Source organism: Dendrobates tinctorius, unplaced genomic scaffold, assembly GCF_039654945.1.
Source record: "Dendrobates tinctorius isolate UK_male_01 unplaced genomic scaffold, ASM3965494v1 ptg000250l, whole genome shotgun sequence".
Taxonomy (NCBI): domain Eukaryota; kingdom Metazoa; phylum Chordata; class Amphibia; order Anura; family Dendrobatidae; genus Dendrobates; species Dendrobates tinctorius.
Genome location: NW_027361917.1, coordinates 61,338,506 through 61,363,296, shown reverse-complemented (window position 1 = coordinate 61,363,296; position 24,791 = coordinate 61,338,506). Strand labels below are relative to the sequence as shown.

Genomic DNA, 24,791 nt, shown 5'->3' with positions numbered 1-24,791 from the left:
ACCTCTTGTGGAAATGTAAAATCTGGGGCTAAAACCAAATTTTTGTGGTAAAAAATGTAATTGTTTTTTTTTCACTGCCCAATGGTATAAAATTCTGTGACACACCTGTGGTGTCAATATGACCAATGTACCCTTAGATGAATTCACTGAGAGGTGTGGTTTGTAAAATGGAGTCACTTACAGAAGGTTCTGACACTTCAGGTGCTCTGCCAGTGGGTTATGGCACTCGCAAACCATATCAGTATATTATGCACTATGATATAGCACTACAGTGTGGGTCATTTATATGGATACACCTAAATAAAATGGGAATGGTTGGTGATATCACCTTTCTCTTTGTGGCATATTAGTATATGGGAGGGGGAAAACTTTTTAAGATGGGTGGTGACCATGGCGGCCATTTTGAAGTCAGCCATTTTGGATCCAACTTTATTTTTTCAATGGGAAGAGGGTCATGTGACACATCAAACTTATTGAGAATTTCACAAGAAAAACAATGGTGTGCTTGGTTTTAACGTAACTTTATTCTTTCATGCGTTATTTACAACTTTATCTTTGTTTACAGCCATTGACATGTCGCAGAGGTTAACACGTGAGGAGCGGATAGAAATTGTGTTGATGTTTGTGAACGCAGTACCCGGGTCATTGCAGCAGATTTCAATGCAAGACACCCTACACAAGAAAAGTGTCACCATTCCCATTTAATTTAGGTGTATCCATATAAATGGCCCACCCAAAAAAAGTTTGCCTCATCACTGAACATAATGTTCTGTATAAACTGAGGGTCCTGTTCCAATTTTTGTTTTGCCCATTCTGCAAATTCAGCACACCTATCTGGGTCACCAAACATTCCCATTTTATTTAGGTGTATCCATATAAATGGCCCACCCTGTACTTCTCTTCTGAACTTTGCACTGTGCTTTAAATGTAGCTCCCGATTACATGCAAGGTATTGGCACAATTAGGAGAAATCACACAACAAACTGTTACGTCCATTTTTTCCTATTTGCCCGTATAAAAATTAAGCATATGGGGCTAAAACAACATTTTAAGTGTCAAAATGCTCACTACACCCTTAGATGAATTCATTGAGAGATGTATTTTGCAAAATGATGTCATTTATAGGGGGTTTATTTTGTTCTGGTATCTCAGTGACTCTGCCAATGTGACATGGCACCCTTAAACCATTCCAGAAAAAATTTGAACTCCAATACTGCGCTTTTTCCATTTTCAGCTTTGCACTGTTGCTTAAAAGTATCTTTTGACCACATATTGAGTATTATCGCACTCAGGATGAATTGTACAACAAATTTTAGGGTCCATTTTCTCCTGCTACTGTTGTGAAAATAAAAAATTTGGTATTAAAAGAAGATTTTTATGGGAAAAATTTGATTTTTTTAATTTATTTTTATGGTTCTATGTTAAAAACTTCTGTGAAGCATCTCAGGGTTTAAGGTGCTCACCACACATCTAGATACTTTCCTTGAGGGGTCTAGTTTCCAAAATGAAGTTTGTGGGGGGTACCACTGTTTAGGTATATTACGGGATCTCCAAATGAATCATGGCATGCGCTCTCAATTCCAGCCATTTTTGCATTCAAAAAGTCAAACAGTTCTCCTTCCCTTCTGAACCCTGCTATGCAGTTGTTTTTGGCCACATATGGGGTATCAGCGTACTAAAGAGAAATTGCACAACAAATTTTGGGGTCAAATTTCTCCTGTTACCCTTGTGAAAATAAAAACTTTCGGACTGAAATAAAATTTCTCTTGGAAGAATGTGATTTTTTTTTTCACGGCTCTACGTTATAAACTTCTGTGAAGCATCTGAGAGTTCAAGGTGCTAACCACACATCTAGATACATTATTTGCGTGGTCTAGTTTCCAAATTGGGGTTACTTGTGGGGGGGAGGTTTCCATTGTTTAGGCACAAACGTGATATACCATCCACTCTCGATTCCAGCCATTTTTGCGTTCAAAAAGTCGAAAGGTGCTCCTTCACTTCTGAGCCCTGTCATGTGCCCAAACAGTAGTTTTCACTCACATATGGGGTATCGACATACTCAGGAGAAATTTGCACAACAAATTTTGATGTTCATTTTCTCCTGTTAACCTTGTGAAAATAAAAAATTGGGGCTAAGATAAAACATTTTGTGAAAGAAGTTAAATGTTCATTTTTTCCTTCCACATTCCTTTAATTCCTGTGAAGCATCTGTAGGGTTAATAAACTTCTTGATTGTGATTTTGAGGACTTTGAGGTGTTCAGTTTTTAGAATGGTGTCACTTTTGGGTATTTTCTGTCATATAGTCTCCCCGAAGTCACTTAAATGTGATATGGTCCCTAAAAAAATGGATTTGTAAATCTTTTTGTAAATATGAGAAGTTGCTGAACAACTTTTAACCCTTCTAACTTGTTAACAAAAAAAGTTTCAAAAATTGTGCTGATGTATAATAGGCATGTGGTAAATGTTATTTATTAACTATTTTGTGTGACATGAATTAAAGGGCATAAGAATTAAAAGTTTGAAAATTGTGAAATTTTAAAAATATTTACCAAATTTCTAATATTTTTAAAAATAAACGCAAGTCATATCGAACAAATTTTATCACTATCATGAAGTACAATATTTCACTGAAAACAATTTCAGAATTAGTAGGAAGCGTTCCAGAGTTATTACTTTATAACGTGACAGAAGTCAGATTTAAAAAATAAGGCTCAGTCATTAATGTACAAAGTGAGTCAGTCTTTAACCCCTTAACGACCAGAGGTACTTTTGGCTTTGCATTTTTATGTTTTGCTCCCCTTCTTCCTAGAGCCATAGCTTTTACATTTTTTTATGAAAATGGCCATGTGAGGGCTTGTTTTTTGTGTGTCAAGTTGTACTTTTGAACGACACCAGTAGTTTTACCATGTCATGTACTCTCATAGCAATCTGGCTATGACAAACATAGAGGTGTGCAGGAGATCTCTGGGTGTAATACCGACCCATCAGTGACTCGCGATCATGTGGGGGGTCACCGATGGGCGGGATTTCCGGTGCGCTTTCCGGAAGCGCGAGTTAAATGCTGCTGTCAGAGTTCGACAGCTTGATTTATTGGGTTAATAGCCGCGGGTGGATCGCTATTCCACCCACGGCTGTTAGCGGCACATGTTAGCTGTTCAAAGCAGCTGTCATGTGCTGGGAAAGATGTTGGCTCAGCACCGGAGTCCACATCAAATGGAGGGTGTCCGACATCAGCATACTATTACAACTGATGTTGGAAAGGGGTTAAAGAGTTAAACATTATTTGCTTTTTTTTGTTTTTTTTCAATTTTTGCTCCAAGCACTGTTGTGTGAGTGTAATGGTTTCTTGATAGGCACATGTAATAAAGTTTTTGGGATAACTAGATTAAAAAGCGCTTCCTAAGAACATCAACTTTTTACCTATGGTCCGTCTTATTTCCTTCTCATTTCTACAGTTGCATTTGATGTGCTGCTATTAATTATATGGAATATTAATTAAGAATTTCCTAATTTCCTATAGTGATTACTGGAGAAATGGATTTAGATGTTAGTGTCCACTTCTCTGAAATTAGTTTTAGTGATAAGATTATACTGATGGGAAATGTTCAAGTCTAAAAAATTGAAAGAATTTTTATTGACATTTAGTATAAATGTGATGCCCTATTGGTTGGAATTGAGTTCTTCAACAAAGTGGGAAATTTCATTCATATCCAGATGAACAACAGGTTGTCGATATACCTTTTATAAGTCATGATGCTTGCAAATTGTTTCAATTGGTATATGTGGTGGTCTTCAAAGGTTCCCCATGAATATACAGTATTTGTTATGTATCTGTTTAACTTGGGGCTACCCTCATCCCCATTGTACTGATGCATTTTAAATAGTAAATATGGTATTGGCATGTCAAATAATTTTCTCCATGTTCTCTGATTCACTAATATTCTTCAGTTTGCACGCTGCAACTGCAAGGTTCAAGTCAGGTCACTGTTACTGTCACTGTAGCATCTTCCAGGACTTTTTCTGAAACAAAGTCATTTTGGACTTTGACAGCACCTTGGAATAGTAGAGGTGAGTAGGCTGGCAGGTACCTTAATACAGCAGAGTTGAGGATGTGGACAGCACCTTGGAATAGGAGAATCAAAAAAGCTGGCAGGAACTTTTATACAACAGAGTTGAGCACATTGCAATTGCAGAGAAAGGTTGGTAGTAGGAGCTGGAGGCTGGTGGAGCATTTGAGTGATATAATCAAACACCAGGCTATAGGAGAGCAATGTGGGAAGTGTGACTTAACTATTGGAATGCATGTGTTGGTAGCGTGCACTACTGCCTGAATAATCAGGCAGCACATAGCCACCTGAGCAGGCCTTAGAAGGTCTTGAAAGTTGACATCATATATGCAAGCCAGTCTACCACAGTCAGCTGTCTCAAACTTTCCCTGATAGAGCTCACTATGGGAGAAGGAAAAGCAGAGCTTAATGTTGAAGTTGGGACTGGTCAACAATAAGTGTATTATACTAACATTTAAATATTAAAATGTTTAAGTTCCATAGTGCAATGAAGTAAAAAATAAAATCTGTTTTTATAGGTCCCTATCTCTAATTACTCCTTATGAAAATGAAAAATTTGGACAGCAAAATAGTTTTAGAAAAAAATAAATTTTTTATTTAATTAATGTTTTGTTAATTTCTGCGAAGCACCTGCAGGGTTGACAAAACTCCTGACAGCAGTTTTGAATACTTTGCGGAAAACAGTTTTTAAAATTGTATCAATTTTAAGGGTTTTCAATATATAGGCCACACAAAGCCCCCTGAAAAGTGAATAGGACTCTAAAAACACAGGTTTTGTAAATTTCCTTGCCAAAAGTGAAATATTGCTGCTAAACATTTAAAGTAACAAAAATTCAATGTTTGAAAATTGAACATTTTTTCACCATTTTCATCAAATTTGAGATATTTTTTTAAATAATCTCAAAATAGCCTAAATTCACAACTAAAAAATATACAGTGTGTCACGAAAAGAAAAGCATTGCAATATTATTGCCACATAAATGACAAGTCAGATTTGAAAATGGCGTTTGAACACAAATGCCAAAACTGACTGCATCACTAAGGGGTTAAAATTGGCTATTTGTGTTGAATTTGGGGAAACCACGTGTTATATTAGTTGTGTCAAGCTACACAAATTGCTCTTGATTGGTTTATTGAAACAGCATAGAGTTTGTCAATTTTTCTAATTAACCTAAGTTGCAATAGAGGTCAAATTGTTTTTCTTTTGCAACTCTATTTAGCCTAAAGGCTTCTACACTCCCACATTACAGATTTGTATACCATTTTATTTATTATTATTATTATTATTAATAATAATAATAATAATAATAATAATAATAATAATAAAGAAATGGTTTATATATATTTAATTGTTTTTATCCACTTTTCCATTTCATGTGTGCATGGCGTTTTTCTTTTTCCATTATGCAGCATGTTCCAACGGCTGGCATACTTTTACAAACGTTCTATTTTTGCATAAATTCCCTGTTCCTATTCATTTAGTGTTTTATTATTCATATTTAAACGGTAACTATAATTTTGAAAAATATTTTATTTATTAAACAGTAGATATTGCCCCAATTGATCGGTCAAAATATCACTCTTAAACAGGTTCCAACCTGATATGCATCCACAGAGCAGTGTATATGCTCAATTGTAAGTCTGTAGTCTCAATAGTAAGTCTATGGGTCTGTACACTCACTCACAACAAATAAGTATATGGACACATAGTCTTACTTCTGAGCCGATACATTGAGCTGTGGGCTCAGCTCATGTGGAAGCTGTGTTTTCACTGAACAATGGGGATATCAGGCACTGGACCCACATCGATCACCAATACTGCAGCACCTGTAATAGTTTTTTAAAATATTAGTTGAAGGGTTGTCCACTATTTGACCAACCTTTTCTCACTCCCCAAGTTTATCCCTTGTAAAATAATAACAAGTATACTTGCTGCTGGTGCCATTCCAGCAGTGTTGGCACTGTCTCTCCAGGAGATAATGAGACATTTTTACGTCACGTGATCCCCGGGAGAGGCAGTGTTGACACCGCTGGAATGGATTGAGATAGGGTTGTCCGAGAAATGGCAAGCAAATTTGCAAAAACAGCAAAAACAGCAAAAACAGGTAATATTTTGGCAAAAATGGAATACATACAAATGAAAAACAGATAATTTAACAAAATAGGAAGAAAAATGGATATAATACAGGAAAGTATCACACAGGTTTAGGCTGTTTGTGCAGTAGAAAATGAAATCTATGCCAATTGTGAACTGACATTTGAGCTACGATGCAGGCCAGTTTGCTTTTTAGTGTTCATTATAGTAAATTTATTCTGCTATGATAGGCTACATCTACTTTTTTATTTTTTAAAGAAACAAGGCTGTCTCAAAAATGCTAAGAGGTTTCAAAGGCTATGAATTTTTGATCTCAGAAAATGGATGCAAGATGTAGTGTTTAATTATTCTCCACACCCGTGTTGTTTTGTGTAATTATGCCGTAACACTCATTAATGGTCTATCCTTAGGATAGATAACGGTTTAATTCATAGGGGCTTGGACTGAGCAACTGCAGTACCAAACACAGCCCTTGTATCAACACTGCTCCTATGCTAATGAATGGGCACTGTGACCCATACAATGAGCTACTTGGCAATGGGCAAGACGTTTGGCCACTCAGCAATAAAAATTTGATGGTCTAATCTAAGGATGGGCAATTAATGTTAACCTCTTCACGACCGCCCACAGTAGATAAACGTTGGCGCTTGCTGGGCTTTGTGCAGCGCCGACGTTTATCTACTGTCGGCGGTTTTGTGCCCCCCGGAACCCCCACATACCTTCCAACGCGGGGATCCCGGTGCGCAATGCATGCTGGGACCCCCGACGTCATCGAGACCTGATTGGTTCAGGTCCCGATGACGTCAGCGTCACAGCAGCCAACGGGAGCGATCGCTGGGAAAGCTGCTTGTTTCCCGGCGATCTCCCTCATTGTAACGCGGCTTCTCCCTCTGATCTAACACTGACAGCTGATTGTGTGACTGACACTGACAGCTGATTGTTATTGTGTGACTAGATCGCTGCCTGGCAGCAGCTGATTGTGTGATTGACACTGACAGCTGATTGTTATTGTGTGACTAGATCGCTGCCTGGCACAGCTGATCGCTGCCTGGCACAGCTGTGCCAGGCAGCGATCTTGTCACACAGTAACGCTGCTTCACCTCTGATCATCTGTCATTGTGAGATCAGAGGAGAAGTCGCGTTATTATGTGCCAGGCAGCGATCTTGTCACATAGTAACGCTGCTTCTCCTCTGATCTCACACTGACAGATGATCAGAGGTGAAGTGGCGTTACTATGAGTCAGATCGCAGGGCAGCGATCTTGTGACAAAAATAAAAAAAAAAGTAAAAAAAAAAAAATGCAGGGGCTAGGGCTAGGGTTAGGGATAGGGCTAGGGCTAGGGTTAGGGCTAGGGTTAGGGCTAGGGCTAGGGTTAGGGCTAGGGCTAGGGTTAGGGCTAGGGCTAGGGCTGGGATTAAGGTTATGGGTGTGTTGGTGTTAGGTTTGTGGTTAGGGTTATGGTTAGGGCTGAGATTAGGGTTAGGGGTGTGTTGGGGTTAGGGTTAGAATTAGAATTGGGGGTTTCCACTGTTTAGGTACATCAGGGGCTCTGTAAATGCAATATGACGCCCGCAGACCATTCCATCAAAGTCTGCATTTCAGAACGTCACTACTTCCCTTCCGAGCCCCACCGTGTGCCCAAACAGTAGTTTTCTCCCACATATGGGGTACCAGCGTACTCAGGACTCAGGACAAATTGGACAACAACTCTTAGGGTCCAATTTCTCCCGTTACCCTTGTGAAAATAAAAATTGGGGGCTAAAAGATCATTTTTGTGGAAAAAAAATGATTTTTTTATTTTCACGCCTCTACATTATAAACTTTACTGAAACACTTGGGGGTTCAAAGTGCTCACCACACATCTAGATAAGTTCCTTGGGGGGTCTAGTTTCCAAAATGGGGTCACTTGTGTGGGGTTTCCACTGTTTAGGTACATCAGGGGCTCTGCAAACGTGACATGACACCCACAGACCATTCCATCAAAGTCTGCATTTCAGAACGTCACTACTTCCCTTCCGAGCCCCACCGTGTGCCCAAACAGTAGTTTTCTCCAACATATGGCATACCAGCGTACTCAGGACAAATTGGACAACAACTCTTAGGGTCCAATTTCTCCTGTTACCCTTGTGAAAATAAAAATTGGGGGCTAAAAGATCATTTTTGTGGAAAAAAAAATGATTTTTTTATTTTCACGCCTCTACATTATAAACTTTACTGAAACACTTGGGGGTTCAAAGTGCTCACCACACATCTATATAAGTTCCTTGGGGGGTCTAGTTTCCAAAATGGGGTCACTTGTGGGGGGTTGCCACTGTTTAGGTACATCAGGGGCTCTGCAAACGCGACATGACACCCGCAGACCATTCCATCAAAGTCTGCATTTCAGAACGTCACTACTTCCCTTCCGAGCCCCACCGTGTGCCCAAACAGTAGTTTTCTCCAACATATGGTGTACCAGCGTACTCAGGACAAATTGGACAACAACTCTTAGGGTCCAATTTCTCCTGTTACCCTTGTGAAAATAAAAACTGGGGGCTAAAAGATCATTTTTGTGGAAAAAAAATGATTTTTTTTTATTTTCACGGCTCTACATTATAAACTTTAGTGAAACACTTGGGGGTTCAAAGTGCTCACCACACATCTAGATAAGTCCCTGGGGGGGTCTAATTTCCAAAATGGGGTCACTTGTGGGGGGTTTCCACTGTTTAGGTACATCAGGGGCTCTTCAAATGCGACATGGCATCCGATCTCAATTCCAGCCAATTCTGCATTGAAAAAGTCAAACGGCACTCCTTCCGTTCTGAGCTCTGCCGTGTGCTCAAACAGTGGTTTAGCCCCACATACGGGGTATTGGCGTATTCGGGAGAAATTGCACAAAAAATTTAGCGGTTCATTTTCTCTTTTTACACTTGTGAAAATAAAAAAAATGGTTTTGAAGTAAAATGTTTGTGAAAAAAAGTTAAATGTTTATTTTTTCCTTCCATATTCCATTCATTCATGTGAAGCACCTGAAGGGTTAATAAACTTCTTGAATGTGGTTTTGAGTACATTGAGAGGTGCAGTTTTTAGAATGGTGTCAATTTTGGGTATTTTCTGTCATATTGACCCCCCAAACTCACTTCAAATGTGAGGTGGTCCCTAAAAAAAATGGTGTTGCAAATTTTGTTGTAAAAATGAGAAATCGCTGGTCAACTTTTAACCCTTATAACTTCCTAAAAAAAAAAAATTATGTTTCCAAAATTGTGCAGATGTAAAGTAGACATGTGGGAAATGTTATTTATTAACTATTTTGTGCGATATCACTCTCTGATTTAAGGGCATAAAAATTAAAAGTTTGAAAATTGCAAAATTTTCTAAATTTTTGCCAAATTTTGATTTTTTTAGCAAATAAGTGCAGATCATATCTAAAAATTTTTACCACCATCATGAAGTACAATATGTCATGAGAAAACAATGTCAGAATCAGTAGGATCCGTTGAAGCGTTCTAGAGTTATGACCTCATAAAGTGACACTGGTCAGAATTGAAAAAATTGGCCCGGTCACGAAGGCAAAAACAGGCTCGGGTGCGAAGGGGTTAAGATCTTGGACAAGTACTGGTATTTTATTCATAGTGCATTGTTAAACTCTGATTTTCTTTGTTTTCAGGTTTTCATGTGCTGTTATTTACCAGGGACTGATAATGCATATGGGAAGCACTAGCAATAACATTTACTTTGACTTTTTCATCTCTGCCCTGGTTGAATTTCCAGCAGCCCTAATAATTATTGTTACTGTGGATCGTATTGGACGGAGGTACCCATGGGCAGTGGCATGTATAATAACAGGACTGACTTGTTTTGTTAATGCTTTTATTCCTGAAGGTAAATCAAACTTTTGACCTTTTTAACATACAAATCAATCCTAGCAGCAATTAAAAATAAGATTTGTATATCATTAAAATAGTCTAGTAAATTATTTTAAAAAATTAAGGGAACTTTTACAAATCTTTTACACTTACACCCAGTTGGCTGGTTTACTGGACAACATGCAGCATAGGGAGGGCCTTGACAATAGGCTATGCCTGATGGCAGGCATTAGGGGGAGAGGAACATGACCCATGGCCATTGAGAATCTGTCATGTAATGTTGTACAGTGTAATGTGTAGTGTGTACTGTGTGATATGTAATGTTATGTCATGTTAAATATAATGGCCACAAAATGACAATAATGTTGTTATAGTCTGCCCAGCACCAGGCAGTAAGCAGGGTAAGATAGAGTTAAATCCAGAGTTTAGCCCAGAAAGAGGAACTATGCAGCAGGATCAGAAAGGACTTCCTGGTAGTCAGTAAGAAATAGTTATGGGCAGTCCGCCTCTTTTTGGTGGTCTGACTATCTTGGCTCCGCTCACCAAGAAGAGACAGCTCTTTTCATCCTAAACGGATCCCTATTAAATATGTGTTCACAATGCACATATTTAAAATGACGTGAATGTGGCCAAAACTACGCCCGCCCATGGCCGAAACCCCGCCTACTTGAAGTCAGCCAAATAAATTGATGAATGGGTGGAGTTTGGGTGAGGTGGGAGGAGTTACATGAGTGGAACCTTGGAATTTTACGCCCAGTGAGAGCCATTCAGAGAATTCAGAGGCTGTCACTGGGGTGCTGGCTCCCATCGTTCACAGCAGGGAGCTGGCTCTTTGTAACAGATTGTTCACGAATGACCCATCAATAGCAAGAAAGAGCCCAGATTGTGCAGAGTAAAGACCTCAGGTCTAGTGTGAGCAGTGCTATATATGGTGGGTGTCCCTTTGGCAAGAGAGAAACTACCAGAGCAGAAAGTAAAAGCCTGTGAGTACAGTATCGGGACGGAGAGAGTGAGGGATATCAGGGCCTGAGACAGGAAGCCTATCAGGATGGTATGGAATCTTCATCAGAGTGGTTACAGAAGTCAAAAGTAAGGGGAAGCAAAAGGAAGAGAATACGTATAGCATTTTAGCTATTAAGCATCTACAGTAAAGATAGTCAAGTGTCACCATCTTGGAACACATCCTCTCTTACGGAGAAATCACAGGACACGTTGCTATAGGATTGGGTCTATGATTCTTGTGGACTGGAAACTGAGAGTAGCTGTGAGGGGTAGTATCGTAATACCTTGACCCGTGTGGTCCCCACATACTGTATTAAAACTAAAGCTCTCAAGACAGTGTGCTGGGCTGTGCAAAGAGCAGAGGAAGTAAACAAAGAAGATAGGGTGTTTTCAGGGAAGAAGGAGATACCGTAGTTGTGTTCATGTCGTGATTAAAAAGATGTCCTTGAAGATAAATGCCTACTATCTGCTGTATATAGTTCATATCAAGTTATTCTTCAACAAGAAATGTTTAATTTTAAAAAGTGATCTCCTTTCATGAACTGGTTAACCTCTGGTCCTGGCAAACCAGGGTCATCATTATGTAACAAGGGCAAATGGGGGAGTAGTTTTAGCTGAGCAATTAAAGGCACAGTACACCGACAGAGTCCACGGAGCAGATAGTCAGTGAGCACCACCCTCGGCCCCCTTGTACATACAATGCTGGTTTGTTTTCTCCAGAGTTATCTTGTTTCCTCTCTGTCCATTGTAGTCCAGGCAAAGCAGAGTCAGGAGGCAACTGTTGTCCAAGGGGAATAACTTTAATATGCAGGGATGGAAAAGAAGGGATGAACAAGGGATGGAATGTAAGTAATGAACAAGAGTAGAATGGAAGTAGAAGAGTACAACACTGGATCTCTGATTTCTCCCTGCCCTTTCCACAGCTGCATCCACAGCAGTTGCAGAAGCCTGAAGTTCTGCAGTAGTCCACACGCCGGGATTAACCCTACAGAAACGAGGGCCCTTTCAGAATCCTAGGGCCCGTGTTGCAGTTCTCCAATCCTTTGTCCTTGGTCATTGGGACCCCTTTTTTGAGTTCTCTCAGGCCACTCTGGATCCTTGTCCCTTCCTCTGCTCAGTCCTTTATCAGGGGCAACAAACCTCTCTCGTCCGGGTGGTCTGGCAGTGCCACTCTTGCAAAGTCTCTCTGCCTTGGCTAACGATCCGGGCAGAACTAAGGAAGCTACAGCTTCCTTCCACCTCATGGCTGCTAGCCCAGCCCACATTCTTTGCTATTGCTGTCCCTAACTAGGCAGGCAGCAGCAAAGACAAGGGACACAGTAACAATTAAAGGGAACAACACTCAATACATAGCAATTACAGGACATACATTACATTACATTGCAACAATAGACACATTTATACTAAGGGCATGCGACACAAAATCGGTGACGCTTTAGCGATATCGCTATGTGTAAAAGGCCCTTAAGGGTAAAGTGTTCTCCTTATGAAGAGTTCCAAACTGGTGTAAGGAGAGTTAAAGCTCCTCTGGAGCCTCTTCCAAGATGAAGAGGATTTGGATTAAACAGCAGGCAGCAGATTATGGGTCACACAGCTGGCAGCAGACAATGGATTAATCAGCAGGTCTGTGGTAAGTGGAAGCAGGTTCTAGAACCACAGGAGTCTGAGTAGACTATAGCCACAGAAAAAAAAAAATATATATTTATATATATATATATATATATATATATATATATATATATATCTTATATACACTATATAATTGCCTTAAATTGTCCGTCATCTACTTCCAACTGGATGTCCCCGAATCCCACAATCCACCGCGCCGACCAGAAGTACGTCGACCGCCATATTGAAATACCCAAGTGATGGGTATTCCAATATGGCACCCGCTGGTGGTACCAGGCCCTTCCACATTACCATCAGCGGGACACCGCCGGGACCCCCCCGCCGCCGACGGACCCCCCCACCGGACTCGCTGCCTGCCCACCCACCTCCGTCGCAGCTGGCAGGAAAGACCACGGCTTGCGGCCTGTGCACAGGCCGCAAGCCGTCTTTCCTGCTGGTTGGCCGCCGCCAGGCGCCCCTCACCGGACCCGCCGCTGCCTGCCCACCCACCTCCGTCACGGCCGGCAGGAAAGACCGCGGCTTCATTCCTGCCAGCTGGCCGCCGCCAGACCCGCCGCTGCCTGCCCACCATGTACTTACACACACACCTGTAAATACACACACACATGTACACACACATGTACATACATACACACACATGTACACACACATGAACTTGCACACACACATGTACGTACACACACACATGTACATACACACACGTACGTACACACGTAGGTACAAACACACACACACATGTACACACATGTACGTACACACACATACACACACACTCACATACACACGTACACACACGTACTCACATACACACACATACTCACACACACATACTCACACATACACACACGCACTCACATACACATACTCACATACACACACGTACTCACGTATACATACGTACTCACATATACACACACGTACTCACATATATACACACACACGTAGTCACATACACACACGCACTCACATAAACACGTACTAACATACACACACACGTACTCACATACATGTACTCACATACACACACACGTACTCACATATACACATGTACTCACATATACACATGTACTCACATATGCACACACAAGTACTCACACACACACACATACTCACATACACACACATACTCACGTACTCACATACACACTCACACGTACTCACATACACACACACGTACTCACATACACACGTACTCACATACACACACACGTACTCACATAAACACACACACGTACTCACACGTACACACATGTACTCACATATACACACACACGTACTCACATACACACGTATTAACATACACACAATAAAAGGGCTAGGAACAGGAGAACACCAATGTGGCTAAATAAGGATGTAAAAAGGGCAATAAATAACATGACTCTGGTAAGGTCGATTCCTGATATACCCATCCCCCCCCTAATAAAGATCACAACAACCATTCTTGGGTGTAAACGGCCACAGCAGCCAATTTATTGATAATTTTATACTTAAGAGATACTTGGTGAGGTCCTCGAAGCTGAAAAGGGGGTTTGGTAGTTCACCATTCCAGGGCATTGTCCCTTCCCTCCCAAACTTACTTCTGGCCACGAGGCCCTGGAAGCACCAATAATCCGAGGGAGAGGTTGCCCTCCTGCCAATGTGATCCCGTCATTCCACCACCGGGTATCACCCAAACTCCTAGTATTGTGACCCCGACACTCAGTCGCCGGGCGTCCCCCAATGTTCCATTAATGTGAATCCGACGTTCCACCGCCGGGTATCACCCAATCTCTCCAGACCACCACCACAACCCTATCCAATGAAGGAGATCTTTTCCGGTTCTGACCTCCTGGCTTGGCTATCGTTACTTCATTACAGTTTGTCCCTATTGTACCGTCTATTGCCCGTTCTGGTTTACTGATCTATTGCTACATCCTGACTATCCATTCTGCCTAACCCTTTGGTACTGTCCTGCTATCTTGTGATTTGACCCATTAATGTGAATCCGACGTTCCACCGCCGGGTATCACCCAATCTCACCACACCACCACCACAACACCGTCCAATGAAGGAGATCCATGTATTCCAGGAGTCCCCAAAATGTATTTTAACCAACTTCGAGGACCCACCAGCGCCACGCCGACAGCACCCTGACCCCCTCAAGTGCTCAAGACCCCACCCAACTGCCCTGCTGTGGCCTCCTGTATCCCTTTTCGCAATCCCAAAGTCCATAAATCAATCCCCACTGCATTCAGGTGTATTCCATCTGCCAACCAAAACTCCTTTTCCAAGTGATCAAAAACTGCATGTCGTACCGCTACTCCCCCCGTGCAGCTCCACAAATTTGGACACCTCTTTGTTAACTTTAATGCGTGCTTTGTTGATCTTTGCTACCGACCTGGCTCCATGCCAAAATTTTCGTGGTACTATGTCGGACCACACTATTTTTAATTTTGGGAACCTTACCCACAGCCGCTCCAAGTCTGACTTAATGTCGCAAACCAATTGTTTCCCCGGACGTACTCCCAGGTCATTACCTCCTACATGCAAAACTAATATGTCGGGAGCTTTATGGCATTGAACTGCTGCTAGATACTCCCGGATTACCCCGCCCCAAGTTAAACCCCTAAACCCCAGCCACTTAACTAACGTTAGTCCTTCTGTCTGCCCGTAGTGCTTCCCAGTGAACATAAGAATGTCCTAGAATCCAAACTAGTTGCGGAATTTGTTCTGCAAGAAGACAAACAAAAGTTAATGGTCTGTTTTAATCAATGAAGCTTTAGTTATCTCGTAACCGAGAGGTCAAACATAGGACCGGTACCTTTGGGACTGCCACCGGCCAATTCTCATTATGATCTCTGGGCTCAAACCTCCTACCGCTGCCTGTGTAGCAGCCTCAATTCGAAACGAGTGGCCCCCATAACTGCGATGTTCCAAACCCAGTTCCTCCAAGCACTTACGAAAAAACTTAATAAATTGATATTTCGATAAGAAGGATCCATCCTCGTGACATAACAGGGGTCCCCCTTGTCTGGGCCTGGAGACAGCATAATTTTTAAAACAACGCCACTGGCACATAATAGAGCCCTGCACCTTACTCAACATTACCTTCTTTCCCTTTGCCATTTGGTCAGTCTTAGACTTTCTAATCCAAAATTCTAGTCCTCTTTGTGTCGCTATGATATCACTGGCTAGAATGCTCCCAACCTTAGTTTTCCCTGGCGCTACCAATTCTCCAATCCTCATGGCCCCAAAAAAGGCTAATGAGAATGCTAACCTGAACAACCCTATCTCAAAGGCCGACAGCAAACCCCCTGTAACTGCAGACCTAGTTTTTCCAATAATCCGAATGACACAGGTCTTCGAATATCACTTTTCCCTCTACGAATCCCTCTAAGCGCCTGTTTAACCAAAAAATTCTTTGTTACATCAGTTTTGTTTCTTACTTTAAAACCAAAGGCTAATCCGCTAACTAACTGATTTATTTTTGCTGATGACCACTTATTATCGGCTGCTTGTCTAATTCCCAATAGTAATACCCCTATCTGCTCTTCCTCCGTTAAGTGTTCCCTCTCCAGCCCTAACCATTGTTCCCAAAGCAGCCAGGCCCGTTGATAAGCTGCCCAGGTGCTACCTGCTAATGATGACCTGTATAGAGGTTCAACAGCCCTGAGACCACATTCAAGAGTTCGGGAGGACAGGGTAACTCCTTTTCTTCTGCCTCCGGGGCCAGTTCCCGGAACCGCTCCCACTGAAAACGAGAAAGTGCATCAGCAATTGAGTTATATTCGCCGGGTACATGCGATGCGGTAAAATAAGTGAACATGCAAATCCCCTTAAAAAAACATACAATTTATTTCAATAACTTATTAAAAACACCTTCCCAGTGCAAAAAAACTGGCAAATGCCAAAATAGAAGAAAGACCTTGTCTAAAGTGCTGCACAGCCCTATATTAGGCCTAGCTGATACCTTCCTAACCGTGGAGGTTGGCACCCTAAACAGTACGATATTGGCGCCCCCACTCAGGGGGCCGGAAAAACAAATGTATACCTCCTCCCGCACCCTGTCATCTAACTGACCATTCTCTTGCTCCCCCACTATTAATGTTTCAGGGACAACCCTTTCCCGTCCTCCTGTATTCCCCCCTTGAACAGCATTGGGGGAAGTCCAGGCCGCTAAATGACTTGGCCCAGACCCTTCAAAGCGCTCCAGCCCTTCCTTAAGACTTGTTATTAGGGCTATCAACTGTCTGCTGGGAGAGTCAGTGGGGGATACATTTGTATTGTGCATTACAGCTGCCTGTGGGGTTCCCTGTCTTTCCCCCCTCCCCTGTGCAATGTCATTAAGTAACGAACATAACATAGAGTTATAATTACCAGGCCGCTCGGGAGGTGAACTCCCTCCGGCCGCTGCAGTTCTGGAATCCTCGGTGTCCTCCTCCTCGCCGCATTGTAATCGGGTCTGGTGCCGGGCGCCGTCCGAATGGCCAGCTTCCAAGGCCCTATCAGGCCGCTCCATATCATGGTGGTGACGCTGCTACTCTTCTCAGCCATTTCCCCTTTTCCTGTAGTGGCTGTGGCCCTGCCGAATTCCCCTCTCCATATTCCCCCCGGAATAAAATGATGCCCCTGGGCATCCATGGGCGCACGGGCTCCAAATGGGGCTCCTAATGGGGTCCCTCCCTGGCCGTAACCTGTCGCACCCATAATTGCCTGGGGTATCTCTGGAGGGGCTCCTGGCCCATCTCAGCCCCCGAACAGGCATGTCCATAGACAGCCTTTCTGGGGGCTTTGTTCTCCTTTTTGGCCTGCCTGCTATGTCTTTCTCCACTGGCCCTTCATTGGACAGTTCCATCCTCAGTGTTTTTCTGGCAGGCGCCGTGCTGGACGACCTGCTCTCCGGAGTCGTCAGTAAAGGACCCCGGATGTAAGATGGCTGCGCCCGTGACCTGCTGGCCCACTGCGCTGTGAGGAAGGTGCTGCTTTGTTCCTCCTCTCTAAGCGCGCCGGAGCCTGCAGCATCTGACGCAGATCTCTCCCCTGATTCTCCCCACTGCTCTGATGCAGTGTTTGAAATTGGCGCCACCACCGCCCGCCTCCTGCTCTGCCCCGCTCCCGACTGCCTCCTGGATGACCGCGGGGACTTGCCGCGGCTCCCCCCGATGATACCGCTGTTGGTCTCCTCCAGACAGCCAGGGGGATGTTGGCTGGCCGCTGCCTGGAGCTTCTCCATCAGTGCCTCCATACCAGCAAGAAGGGGCAGCGTTTACCGGTAAGAAGGGGGGGCAGCGCTTACCGGTGAGTAAGGGGGGCAGCGATCAGTCCCAGCGGTCCTTTGTTGACCTGTGGCTGTGGGTCCTGCTCCTAATTCCTATTTCTTCCTCTTCCTTGTTGGTCGCCTGAGGACAAAAAGGATTAATCTCTCCTTGCCCTGTCCTTTTGTCCTCGTTTAACCCCACCTCCCTATGTCCTTTCATAGTCCCCTATCCTCTCATTCGTCGTCTCATCCCCCCCCCCACAGCAGTCTCGTCCCTCCCTTCCATCGTCATGTCAGCCTTCTCCTTACCACTTCGTTTCATGTCTGGCTGATACCAGAACAAGGCATTTAAGACGCTAAAACAAGAAGGCAATGAAGAAGCATTAAACAGTTATAGAGGAAAAAAATAAAATGTGTAAAAAAACATACATTTAGCAAAAGTGGAAACTGAGAGACTCATTGCTAAGGAAAGTAAAACAAACCCCAAACTATTCATTAATTTTATAAACAGTAAAATGATTAAAATTGATGGTGTCGGCCCTTTAAAGAACAATTAGGGTGAAATCAAAGAGAGCGATGTGGGAAAAGCAAATGTTTTAAATACTTTTTTCTCAACAGTGTTCACACAGGAAAAGGATTTGCCAGGGGAAATGCAGAGTGATAATGTAAACTCCCCATTAAGTATTACCTGCCTAACCCAGGAAGAAGTGCAGAACGGCCTTAGTAAGATTAAAATTGACAAATCACCAGGCCCTGATGGCATTCACCCTCGGGTATTAAGGGAGTTAAGTAATGTGATAGACAAGCCTCTATTCCTTATATTTAAAGACTCTATAGAAACAGGGTCTGTTCCTTTTGATTGGCGGCAAGGAAATGCGGTACCAATATTCAAAATGGGGTGTAAAAGGGAACCCTGGAAACTATAGGCCGGTAAACTTAACATCTGTTGTGGGTAAAATTTTTGAAGGGTTTCTAAGGGATACCATTATGGAATATCTCAATGTTAATAAATGTTTAACTCCATATCAACATGGATTTATGAAGGATCGCTCCTGTCAAACTAACCTGATCAGCTTCTATGAGGATGTAAGCTCTCAAATGGACCAAGGAGAATCATTGGATGTCATTTATCTCGACTACTCTAAAGCATTTGACACTGTCCCACATAAAAGATTGGTAAGTAAGATGAGAAAGCTTGGGCTAGGGGAAAATGTGTGTAGATGGGTAGGTAGCTGGCTTAGTGATAGAAAACAAAGAGTGGTTATTAATGGTGCATACTCAGATTGGGCCAGGGTTACTAGTGTGGTACCACAGGGTTCTGTATTGGGCCCCCCACTATTTAATATATTTATGAATGATCTAGTGGATGGCTTACACAGTAAAATATCAGTATTTGCAGATGATACAAAACTATATAAGGTAGTTAACACAAAGGAGGACAGTTTGCAACTACAGACAGATTTGAGTAAATTGGAGAATTGGGCTGAAAAATGGCAAATGAGGTTTAACACAGATAAGTGTAAGGTTATGCACATGGGAAGGAGAAACAGATGCTACAATTACTTACTAAATGGGAAACTGCTGGGGAAATCAGACATGGAAAAAGACTTAGGCATCTTAGGCCTCTTTCACACATCCGGTTTTCGCCGTCAGGCGAGATCCGGCTTTTTTAACTAAAACCAGATCCGGCGAAATGCAATGTCGGATCCGGTTTTCCCCCCATTGACTTGCATTACCGCCGGATCACGGCGGACGGCCATGCGATTCGTCCGGTTTTCGCCGAATCCGGCAATGTGTCGCAATACGGCGTCTGGAAAAAACGGCAACTGTAACGTTTTTTGTCTCCGGCTAAAAAGCCGGACCCTCCGGATCCGGCGCATCCGGCTTTTTCACACAATGAAAGTCTATGAGTTCCGCAATGTGCCGGATCCGACTTAGGCCGGATCCGGTTTTTTTGGTCTGAGCAAGCTCAGTACAACTGCCCACAACAACATATATAAACCCATGACAGTGGGACCCTCAGCCACACCCAAAATGGCACCAAAGAGAGGAGACCTACTCAGAAGATGGCAGGAGACGACATCTGCACTACCCCAATTGGAGCATGGTCACCAGGCGGAGGGGAGTCCACCAGCAGATGACAGAGGGTAATTATGACATCCCCCATTCCTCAAAACTAGGACCATGGAATGTCAAGATATTCATTGGCCCTTTGTTTCTCTTTATTCACCAGCAGAATACACCCTAGAGATGATGCAGCAGCAGCAGCACAGGCAGCAACGGCAGCACCATCAGCAGCAACAGCAGCAGAAGCAGCACCACCAACCGGAGTGGAGTCTGGCCAGCAGGAGGACACCACATCTTCTTCTGGGAGCCCTCCCTCGCATCGTCAGCGTTTGACGGTAAGTTTTTATTTCCAATATCCATCATCTCTGTAATACATGTCTATTCATTGGCTTTTATTTCAAAACAGGAATCACAAGGTGAAGAGGAGCTCCCAGAAGAAGAACGAAGGGGTGGACAGATACCTGGAGTGGGCTCACAATTGGTAAGTTTCTTTCATCAAATGCAGAAACACAACATCAAACTACACACAACACATAGAAAAAAATGTACCGCAGACATCACACAGCAAATAATAATAATAATAATACTTTATTTTTATATAGCGCTAACATATTCCGCAGCGCTTTACAGTTTGCACATATTTTCATCACTGTCCCTGATGGGGCTCACAATCTAAATTCCCTATCAGTATGTTTTTTGGAGTGTGGGAGGAAACTGGAGTGCCCGGAGGAAACCCACGCAAACACGGGGAGAACATACAAACTCCTTGCAGATGTTGTCCTTGGTGGGACTCGAACCACTGAGCCACCAAATATGCCAACATCCAAACACATAATTTTTTTTCTTTTCTTCTCTAGTCTTCCCAATCTGGTGCTCGGCCAAGAGGTCCTCGCAGTGCCTCCCAGGGTCGTCGGCGACAGCAACGCGGCGGTTACCAGCGTGTAAGTATAATATTTTAGTTTATTTTTTTACCCATTTTTAGAGTTGAGCGACTTTGGTCGGATCGGGTTTCGTGAAACCCGAATGAAACAAAATAAGTTTCAGATGAAACTCGTCCGACTAGAGCAAAACAAAGTCGGAGTTTCGTCCGACTTTTATTTCCCATTGACTTGCATTGGGGTCGGGTTTCGGACGAAACTCCGACTTTGTTTTGCTCTAGTCGGACGAGTTTCATCTGAAACTTATTTTGTTTCATTCGGGTTTCACGAAACCCGATCCGACCAAAGTCGCTCAACTCTACCCATTTTTATTTCATGTCTTAAAGTGTGGTGCCTAATTTTGGTATTTTTCTCTTTTACTTTAACAGCCATCACAGCGTGCTCCCGACTCTGACGGTGAGGATGGAGGAATAGATGTGGACCATCTAATCGATCTCCTCAGAGAAACGGAGCTGCTATGGAATATGGCTGACCGCCGCCATGCTGACCTGATAGTTACCCGACGGCTCTGGGAGGAAATCTGTTCGCTCCTTGTGGACCGTTGGGAGGACCTCGATGCTCGGGCACAGATTAAAGAGTGTAAGTATATACAGTACCGGTTGCTTGATGTAAACCAGTGTTTCCTGAACTCCAGTCCTCGTGGTGCCCATGGGTCATGTTTTCAGGATTTCCTTTAGAGGAACACTATGGAAATCCTGAAAACATGACCCGTGGGGGGCATGAGGACTGGAGTTTGCAAAACACTGATGTTGTATACTAACCACTTTGTGCTTTCTCTTTTCAGGGGAGAGAATTGTGAAGCAGTGGCGGTCTGTGAGGGATCGTTTTAAGAAGGAGTTCAACAAAGAGATGCGGGCCCCGAGTGGCTCCGGAGGACGCAGGAGCAAGTACAAGTACGCACGAGCCCTGTCGTTCCTCCGTGATACAATGGTCACCAGAAGGTAAATATTACACACCACATGTCCAAAAAAATGTTTACATGTCTAATTTTTTTCCAGCCAGGGCCATGCTATGTCACTATATTAATTGCATTTTTTTTTCTTTATTCCATAGCATGGTGAGCAGCACTCGGGAGCCAGCACGGTTGGACCCTTCTGAAGCAATCCCTGAGGAGACCGGCACCGAGGGACACTTCGACCGCCCCGGTACATCTGCACCTTCCCTGCCTTCCCACACATTCGACCCATCTGTCCCATCCACCAGAGCAGGAGCAACGTGGCCGCCTACATTACATGAAGCTGCTGGTGAGGAGATCACTTTCCCTTTACCCCACCCTTCTGCCCCTGCCACCTCTAGTACACCTGCGGGTACTGGGCGGCAGCAGCAGAGGGGTCAGGAAAAGAGCTATGCACCAGAGTTCTTGCATCTGAATGCATCTTTTCAGAGCTGTCTAAAAGTCTTGTCACAGCAAATCGCCGCAGGCTTTCAGCAGCTCAACTCCAGCATTCTGGAATTGAAGACACTTCTGCAAACCATGCATTCAGAAGCAAGATCTTTGCCAAACCATACCTTTTTCAGGTCTGTTGCGGAGGGCATGGAAACGCTCTCTCCTAGCCAGCAGATGCATGTAATGCATTTGTGCCATGGTGCTCTACTGGAAGTTACCTCCCAACCTCCTCCTCCCACCCCTGTAGTTCCTCCACCTGCACCCCCTCCTGCCACTGTCCCTCCTCCCCCTCCTATTACATACCAGCCACCTCTCCAGTTCCACCAACCTCCCCAGTACCAGCAACCACCCCAGTACCAGCCATCTCCCCACTTCCAGCAACCTGCCCCGTACCAAACTCCTTCCCCGTACCAAACTACTTCCCCATACCACTTTCCATCCACATTATCTGCTCCTACAGTCCCTGCCCAACCCTCCATTCCACCACCCACCACCTGTTCTGCCTCCCACATGTCCACCCATTCTGTAGCTTTTTCCACACCTTCACCTCTAACTGTTCCTTCCCCACCACGATCCCAGTCCTCTCTCCACACTCCCAGTGTCGAAGTGTCCCGCAGCCCCTCCAGCAGTATTTCCACCCCACAATACACAAACTTGTAATGTTGTGTTCAACAAAAAGGACCAATGTTGGTTTTTCTAAGCTTTATTCTAAAAGTTTTATAAATTTTCTAAACATTTTAATAAAAAAATAAAAAAAAAATTATCAATAAAAGTTAAATTATTGTTTTACAATGGTTGTCTGTGATTTATTTCTGTGGCGATATATGGTATACCAAAAGGTTTAATACAGGGTATTTAAAAGGTTAAAAGGTATATAATACAGGGTATTTTAAAGGTAAAAAGGTATTCAAAACCAGGTATATAACTGTGGTAAAAAGGTAACAACATTTTACCTTTTTGCCACAGTTGTGTTCCTGGTTGTGTTTTAAGCAAAGTATTTCACCTTTTAAAAAAAGTTGTGTATCTTGTTGGTGATTTCCTAATAATGTACACGACTTTTGTTAAAAGGTGTAATACTTTGAATAAAACACAACCAGGTACACACCTGTGGCCAAAAGGTAAAAATATTTAAACCACGACAACATAGCCAAGTTTGGTTGGCAAAGGTATACTGTTGGTACAGAAGGTACCCAACTTTGGTTAAGGGCAGAAAATTTTCACACTCTGTCATCCTGCCAGTGTATTCTTCCTTGATGTGACAAAAAGTATTGTGCAAAACTGTCCCTCATTACTGAAACCGTCACAGAACTTCTAGTGGTAATGTTCTGGTAATCTTGCAAGGTTGTTTCTTCAGAGGTGTCCTCAATGGAAATGGGTTTCTTGCAGAGAACAAAATTGTGGAGTACCACGAAAGCTTTGATCACCTCGTCCACAGTTTCAGTTTTGAGGTTGATCGCAGTCAATAGGACCCGCCATTTGGCTGTCAGAATACCAAAGGCACATTCCACCATTCTTCTTGCTCTTGTGAGGCGGTAATTAAATGTGCGTTTTGTTCTTGACAATCCTCTGCTAGAGTATGGTTTCAAAAGGTGTTCTGACAGCTGGAAGGCTTCATCCCCTACACAGACAAATGGCATAGGTGGGCCAGATGTTTGCGGCAGCGGTCTAGGGGGTGGGAACTGGAAGGTGTCTCCATACAGTTTACGCCCCATGGAAGACAGTTTGAAAACTTGAGAGTCATTTGAGCGGCCATAGGCCCCGATATCAACTGCAATAAATTTATACTCCGCGTCAGCGATTGCCATGAGGACAATGGAAAAATATTTCTTGTAATTGAAAAATTCTGATCCGGATCCTGATGGCTTAACAATGCGGATATGTTTCCCATCCACAGCGCCCAAGCAATTGGGAAACTGACATATCTGTTGAAACTTGTCAGCTATTTCAATCTACCTCTCTGTTGTGGGCTCGGGTAAAAACTCATCAAGTAAACACGGCATGTGTACTTCACAATTCCAGATATGGTGGAAATCCCAAGTCTGTACTGGAAATGGAGTGACAAAGGGATTCTCCAGTTGCAAGGAATCTGAGGGGAATTTAAAAAAAATTATTTGTTCCAAATCACAGCATACATACCAAAATACAGCTATTACAATTGGAGATACAAAGTACCACCAACAACATTTCAGTGAAAGTGTGCTCTGATGCAATCAGATCCAATAAATGTGTCTTACCTTAGAGTCACCATCAGACGCTCTGCCGGTGAAATGGAGAAGCTGCAATAGGTGTCGGATTTTCTTATGCGGTGTGCTATACGCTCCACCAAGTAATCAAAATTCTCCATTTTCATCCGAACATATGCGAAAAATTTCTCCGGGTTTCGTCTAAGGTCCATGCAGAGTGTAGAATAGACCCCACGCGTCATTCTCTTGGCTGTGATGGGGTGGATCCACAAACGGCATCGACGATGCATGATGTGCTGCTGTCTCGCTCTCTCCTTCTCCAGAACTATCACCCTCAAAC

At 43.3% G+C, this 24,791-nt stretch overlaps 1 protein-coding gene across 1 annotated transcript in view; it reads left to right on the top strand.

Annotated features, from left to right (window-relative positions):
- SLC22A2 (solute carrier family 22 member 2) overlaps window positions 1–24,791 on the top strand; it is a 267,564-nt gene that overhangs the window by 211,988 nt on the left and 30,785 nt on the right. Inside the window, exon 7 of the mRNA XM_073557713.1 lies at window positions 9,811–10,025. Coding sequence (XP_073413814.1) covers window positions 9,811–10,025 — 215 coding nt within the window. The remainder of the gene's footprint in view (window positions 1–9,810; window positions 10,026–24,791) is intronic.